At 64.3% G+C, this 6,432-nt stretch overlaps 1 protein-coding gene across 12 annotated transcripts; it reads right to left on the bottom strand.

Annotated features, from left to right (window-relative positions):
• Window positions 1-75: 75 nt before the first annotated feature.
• Window positions 76-6,058, bottom strand: HDAC10 (histone deacetylase 10). 12 transcript variants are annotated; one of them, XM_077949230.1, is made up of 20 exons: window positions 5,777-6,058; window positions 5,574-5,708; window positions 5,244-5,340; window positions 4,881-4,978; window positions 4,678-4,782; window positions 4,454-4,522; window positions 4,166-4,292; window positions 4,003-4,086; window positions 3,734-3,793; window positions 3,565-3,654; window positions 3,269-3,375; window positions 3,128-3,195; window positions 2,788-3,049; window positions 2,593-2,677; window positions 1,758-1,849; window positions 1,562-1,618; window positions 1,184-1,262; window positions 797-979; window positions 562-714; window positions 76-414 (listed from the first exon to the last, which is right to left on the bottom strand). In XM_077949230.1, exons 1-20 carry the CDS (start codon window positions 5,833-5,835, stop codon window positions 391-393), a joined length of 2,034 nt encoding a protein of 677 aa, XP_077805356.1. In that variant the 5' UTR covers window positions 5,836-6,058; the 3' UTR covers window positions 76-390. The 12 variants fall into 12 exon arrangements, with proteins under 12 accessions (XP_077805356.1, XP_077805355.1, XP_028683389.1 ...); XM_077949229.1 differs by having other exon boundaries at window positions 76-379; XM_028827556.2 differs by having other exon boundaries at window positions 4,003-4,068.
• Between the last annotated feature and the right edge of the window lie 374 nt (window positions 6,059-6,432).

The following is a 6,432-nucleotide window of genomic DNA, read 5'->3' as shown; positions in this document are numbered from 1 at the left end:
CACTTCCGGCCTGAGTCCCGCACAGCGGTTGAGAGATCGAGGCCAGCGTGTTCAGTAAAGGAGGCAAAACCAGGGTTTCGTTTGACCCATGTTTACTAACGGCGCAAGGGCGGGGAGGGAAGGGCAACGGGGCGCAGGGGCCGGAACGGGACCGAGGGTGGGTTGCATGGGCTCGGATGGGACGGGCCAGGGCGCGATGGGTGGGGCGGGGCGAGGCGAAGTGAGGGGTGGAGCGGGGGAAGCACGGGTGGGAGGGGACGGGGGTGGGAGGGGGCGGGGTTCCGTGCCCCGGAGTCGTGGGAGCCGCGGGCTTGGGGTCCGGATCGCGGCAGCGAGGCGCTGGCGTGCGGTGTCATTTCTGCGGCGTAAATGCACCCACCTTGGCCGATTTCAAACCACCAGGTGAGGACGGCACTACAGGAGGAGGAGCCGGGAGGAGGCGCGCAGCTGGCCTCCTGCACTGGAGCTGGTTCTCAGCACTCACTTGCCCTGCCCTCCCCACCGACCTCTGCGGCAGAGCCGGGCCCCAGGGCAGAGCCATGCCTCCGCAATCAGCCTCACCTGCAGCATCTTCCACTGAGGCTCCAGCTGCCCTCTCAGGTACATCAGAGCCTGGACGTCCTCCGGGGAGGCCACAGAGGAAGGGCCTAGGCTAGGAGGTGCCTCTCCACGCAGCACCCGGGCCAGGATCCCTGCTAGCTGGGGTGTGGAGTCCTGGGCCAGGGGCGAAGACGGAAGCAGTCATTGGTCCTTCCCCTCATCCCACCCCACAGCACCTCCACCCTGCCCAGCTTACCTCCTCCAGGAGGGCCAGGACTCGGCCCCCTGCCAGTCCCCGAAGCATGGCAGCCAGGAGTGCAGCGTGGGGGCCCTGCAGGCCATGGCCAGGCCCTAGCGCCACTAGCACCAGGTCAGGCTGGAAGCCATAGGCCAGGGGCAGTACCAAGCCCAAGATGCAGCTCAGGAAGCCACCAGTCATCTGTGGGGACAGCAGAGCCCAGCTCCTCATCTACAGACACCTGCTGGCTCTGGCCCCCCAACCTCTCAATCTCAGGACCCCTGGAGCAGGAGCAGGGAGACAGGAAGGACCAGAGGCCTGCTATCATGACATGCCAGCAAGCAGCAGCGGCACACATCCATGGGCTCCCCAGCACCTGCCTTGCTGCGGGGCGTGGTCACTCACCACTGGCAGTGGCGTGGCAACATGGAACATGGATAGGGCGGCTGCCTCCTTGCCCCCGATGTTCAGCCACAGAGTCCTCCTTCCAAGACACATGTGCATAAGTGTAAGGCCCCGCTCACCCTCCTGAGCCCAGACCACAGAGGCAGAGGTGGAAGAGCATTCACAGGGCCATGGGCAGGGGTGCTGTGACTGCTGAGCCTCTGTGCTGGAGACCCACCTGGCATTGCCTGTAGCAGCCCTTCTCCCAAACCCCAGCTGAGGAAGGCTCCATTCAGTACCAAGTGCCCCACCCACCCGTCACCCTGGGGCCCAGGCACACATCCGTCGCATGCCCATTCACATCCATGGCTGGACAGATGCAAGACGTGAGAGTCCTACCCGTCATGGGCAAGGTCTGGAGGCCGGTCCAGCTGTCCCAGGGCCACACACAGCAGCCTGGAGGAAGAGCTGGCCTCAGGACAGGTGTTCCTGTTGTCCAGAGTCCATTCCCAGAGCTCTCTCTGCTTGGCCAGCCAGGATAGGGGTGCCCACAGGTCCTGCCCTCAGAGGCTCCGGATGGTCAAGTGAGGCTTACCTCTGGGCTCCGTGGGACAGGCCTCTCTGAATAGCCACATCCAGGGTGGCTGCTGCAGCAGAGGCTGGAGTGGCTGCAATGCCACTGTTCACCTGTGGGATGAATAAACAGTGGAGGACGAGGCAGCAGCCAACTCCCGAGCCAGGTAAACAGATCCACGGTTCCCTGCATTCGGTGTATCTCTGTGGCTACTGCCAGCCACACTTCTTACACTCAGGTCAATTACTCTGCTTCTGTAAATAAGATGCTTACGTCTGTAATTTTTTTTCTTTCTTTTTTTTTTTTTTTTTTTTTGAGAGACAGGGACTTGTTCTGTACCCAGGCTGGCGTGCAGTGGCGCAATTATAGCTCACCGCAGTCTCAAACTACTGGGCTTAAGTGATCCTCCTGCCTCAGCCTCCTAAGTAACTGAACTACAGGCACACACCACCACACTTGGCTGACTTTTTTATTTTTTGTGGAGACAGGGTCTCTGTATGTTCTCTAGGCTGGTCTTGAACTCCTGAGCTCAAACATTCCTCCCACCTTGGCCCCCCAAACTGCTGTTATTACAGGCATGAGCCATTGCACCCTGCCTAAATGTATACTTTAAATCACCCCCTTCACCTCTCTGCCAAAGAGCATTTAACTGAAGAAGCTGAGGTCAGAGGTCAGACACGCTGGTGATCCCCATCCCTGGGGCTGTTCTGAGAACCGTTCTTGGCACAAGGCAACGTTCACATCCATGTGGTTCTGCACCACCCAGCCCTCCTCTGGACAGGCCACATCTCGTTGGCAGGTCCTGGTCCCTGCCCCTAGGTCCACAGCACCCCCAACCCCTCACAGGTGCTCCCACCTGCCCATCCAGCATCCCATCTAAGAGGTACAGGAGCTTCCCAAGTGCAGTGAGGGCCTCCTCCCGGGCCAGGGACTCGTGTGGCCTGTGGTGGACAGACCAGAGGGACACACAGACACGTAGTGACTACACGTCAGGCACACACACGCACAGGTGTAGATGCGGCCCCATCCTCCCCAGGCCAGCCCTGCCCACCTGGCCCAGGCTTCTGTCTCCTCCCTCAGGGCTGACCCTTCCTGTTGGATGACATCAGGGGGCAGGACCAGTGTGATATCTGGCGCTGTCAGGGCAACGGTGGTGCGGACAGAGGGTGCAGGGCAGAGGCACAGCTGGTCCAGGAGGGAGCTCGGTGCAGGTGCAGGTGCAGCTGCCTTACACATGGGACCCCCAGGCAGCAGAGGTGGAGGCCTCCCCTCTGGGGAGTGGGTGCTGGGGCTCGTCGGCACAGGGGTCACATCTAGGGACAGTTCAGAGTCATAGCCACTGCACGGAGCCTGAGGTGGGATCCTGCAGCCTAGCACCTGGCCACACTGACCTTGCAGCTGCAGGCTCTTCCAGTACGGGGCTTGGGCAGCACGGGCACTCTGGATGGACTCCAGGGCACTGTGGGGGAGACACAACAGTGGTGACGCCTGGCCTCACACCCCAGCCCCGCCTGCCCTCCCTCCCCTCGAACCTCTGACATGGCACCATGAGCCCTGACAGGGGTGGAGCCGGGTCGCCCAGCAGCGCCTGTACTGTCATGCACACTGACTCAGCCAGTGACTCCAGATGGTAGCCGCCCTGGGAGGAGGGTGGAGACATGATTGGGGCAGAGATAGCACTGGGATGGGGTGTCACCAGGAGGGCCCTTGCCTGGCTCTATCCCAGGCAGGATGCCCCTCCCAAGTACCACGCGGGCACCTGGCTCCCATGCTCCTGACCCCCAGACCTCTGGCCCAGGAACCCTCCCTGTGTGCCCTCCCCAGTCACCTCCAGCATGGCGCAGACCCGGCCGCCGGCCAGCACCTGCAGCAGATGTGTGAGGTGGGCGAAGCACTCTGGCGTGGCCTGCATTTGCCCCTGGAACCAAAGCCATGTGTGATGGGGGACCTGGGCTCCAGGACCCTAGAAGCCCTCCCTGGCCAGGCAAGGCCCTCACCTCAGGGTCCCCGATGGCTGAGTCAAATCCTGCTGAGACCAGCACCAGCTCAGGGTCAAACTACAGGTCAGGCCGGGGTGGGGAGGGTTGAGAGAGGGGCTGGAGCCCAGGTGAGGGCAAGCCAGGCCCATCCCATCCCCTCCTGAGCACTCTTCCCTGCCAGGCAGCAGTGGGGCAGCTCATAACCCTCCGCCTGCCCTCACCATGGCGCTCCAGGCACCAAGTTCCCTCCCACCCGGCTGCCCTGGGGGAATCCTCCGTGCAGTCACCTCAAAGGCCAGTGGGAGCAGCAGGTGCAGGAAGGCAGCCACGTAGTCAGCGTTTCCCATCCCGACCTGGCAGGACATCCCAGGCTACATCCTGAACTGTGGGGCAGGGGAGGGGGCTGGGGGGAGGGGTCTGGGTGGGGGCCTGGGGCTTGAGGGTAGGCACCTGGTTCCAGGGCAGGTTGACAGTGAAGCCGAGGCCCTGTCCCCGCCCCACTGCGTCTGCATCTGACTCTCGAAGGAAAGGCCAGAAACGCCCATGCTCATAGCGGTGCCAGGAGAAGTAAAGGACGCTGCCAACGGCCAGCCAGGGCCAGAGATCAGAGGTCAGGACCCTCAACAGCTCTACAGCTGCCCGTAGAACCCTGACCCGAGCACGTCTGTATCTTGCCCTTGGATTTTCCCAGGCCAGGCTGGGGTTGCAGGAAAGGGTGCTGTCTGCACCCTTGCTCACCTGGGGTCATCCTCAAAGAGATACTGGATCCCCTGGCCATGGTGCACATCCCAGTCCACGATGAGGATCCTGGGCACAGACAGCGCTGCTGGCTGAGGGGCAGGGCCTCCCACCTCCAGGAGCCCGGCCAGGGATGGGAAAATGCTGGCTGGGTTCTCTCACCACCTGTGCCGCCCCTTGCTGTGTGGCCTGGGCCCACACCCTGCAGCCAGCCTGGCACACACCTGTGTAGCCCGTGCTTCTGCTTGGCATGTGCAGCTGCTATGGCCACGTTGTTGAACACGCAGAACCCGTTGGCAGCTGCCCTCTGGCTGTGGTGCCCGGGGGGCCTATGGCGTGAGAGGAGGATTTGGGTTGTGTCAGGGTTGCCCTGGCCCCTCACAGGGCCACCCACAGAGGAGCAGCCAGGGGAAGCAGCAGCTCTCACCTCACCAGAGCAAGCCCGTTTTGCACAGCTCCTGTGAGCACAGCATCCACCAGCTGCAGTCCAGCCCCTGCGGCCAGGCGTGCACAGTGAAAGGTACTCTGTGGGCGCAGGGGCACAGATGAGCCCCCCCGCCTTCCCTGCTGCCCTTTGCAGGCCATGCCCACACTTGTGTCAGGCTGCAAGGCACCAGCTGCTGGGCACAACAGGCCAGTCCCAGGCTCTGGCAGTGCCAGCAGGCAGGTGTGCTGGACAATGTCACGTGCACGGACCAGGGGACGCTGGCTGGGATCGGCAGCCATGACTGTGAACGTGCAGAGGCGCGTGCATGTGTCTGCACAGGTGAGTGTGTCCGGGGACACGCACCGGGTGGAAGTAGATGGCGTCGAACTGTCCGGACAGCGCTTGCAGCTCCTCCTCGCCTAGGACCTGGGTCTTCCTGACCAGGGACACATACTCTGGGCTGCATGCAGATGGGCAGGCAGGAGAGGCACGGTCACCAGCAGGAGCAGGGGGCCGGGAGGGGGGAGCTGGGATTTGTGGTGGGAGTGGCCACCCTGTCACTTCCTCAAGCCTGTGAGCCCACCCAAGGTGCATAGGGAGAGGATCTGTCTTCAAGGCTGGCAGGCCCAGGTTCCCAGGTTTCTAGATGGGTTGCCTGCCCCCATATCATGGGGGGGCTTCCCCCGTCCTGACCTGTGCACCAGGCCCAGCTCCTCTTTCGAGGCCTCGCGGGCTGACAACCGCAGACACCTCTGTTCCAGGCCGCGCTGCCGCAGGCGGTCCAGGGCTGCGGTCAGGCGCTCAGGGCGCTCAATCTCGCACTCGGGGCTGGGGCAGACGAAGAGCTCAGTCCAGAGGTCCCTCCCCGCACCCCACCTCGGCCAGGTCCCACTTACTCGTCCCAGAGCAGCCGGGTGGCCGTCATGTCCTCATGGTACACAAGCGCGGTCCCCATGGCTGCGCCGTGGTCACCCTGGGTCCCCAAACGCCCTCGCCAGCGGTGCCTGCCACTGCCAGTCCCCACCTTCGGCCGGGAGCAGCCGGAGGCCTGGGACCTGCCTGGGGCGCAGGCGGGCGGCGGGCACCGGCCTGGGCGGGAGCGCACAGAACTAGGCAGGCTCCGGGATCCCAGGCGTGCAGAAGGCGCCGAGCGAGGCTGCAGTCGAAGGGGGAGGCTCCCCGCGCACGGCTTCCGGCTTCCTCGCCTCGGACCCGGGTCCCGCCCCGCGCCCTGCTCCCGCTCGCTATCGCGAGCCCCGCCCCGGAGCGAGGAACCAGCAGGCGCGGAAGCCTCAGCGCCCGGAGCCGCCAGCCCTCCGAGCTGCGCTGCTGCTCCGCCTCCCCCTCGGCCCCGCCCCGATCCCCTCCTAGAGGGGCGGGGTCCCCAGGCCCTGCGCTGGCGGTCGCCGCAGCCCCACCCGAACGCCTGTGGCTGAGCCTGCCCAGGCGAGCCCCGTTCTGCTCCAGCTCCCGGGTCAGGGTCCAGCGCAGCCCCAAGGCCACCCGGCCCGAGCGCAGGAAGAGCCGGGGTGAAGGGCGAGCGGGGCGAGGG

This window comes from Macaca mulatta, chromosome 10 (assembly GCF_049350105.2).
Source record: "Macaca mulatta isolate MMU2019108-1 chromosome 10, T2T-MMU8v2.0, whole genome shotgun sequence".
NCBI lineage: Eukaryota > Metazoa > Chordata > Mammalia > Primates > Cercopithecidae > Macaca > Macaca mulatta.
The sequence above is the reverse complement of the archived record's forward strand: the minus strand, read 5'-3'. Positions and strand labels throughout refer to the sequence as shown.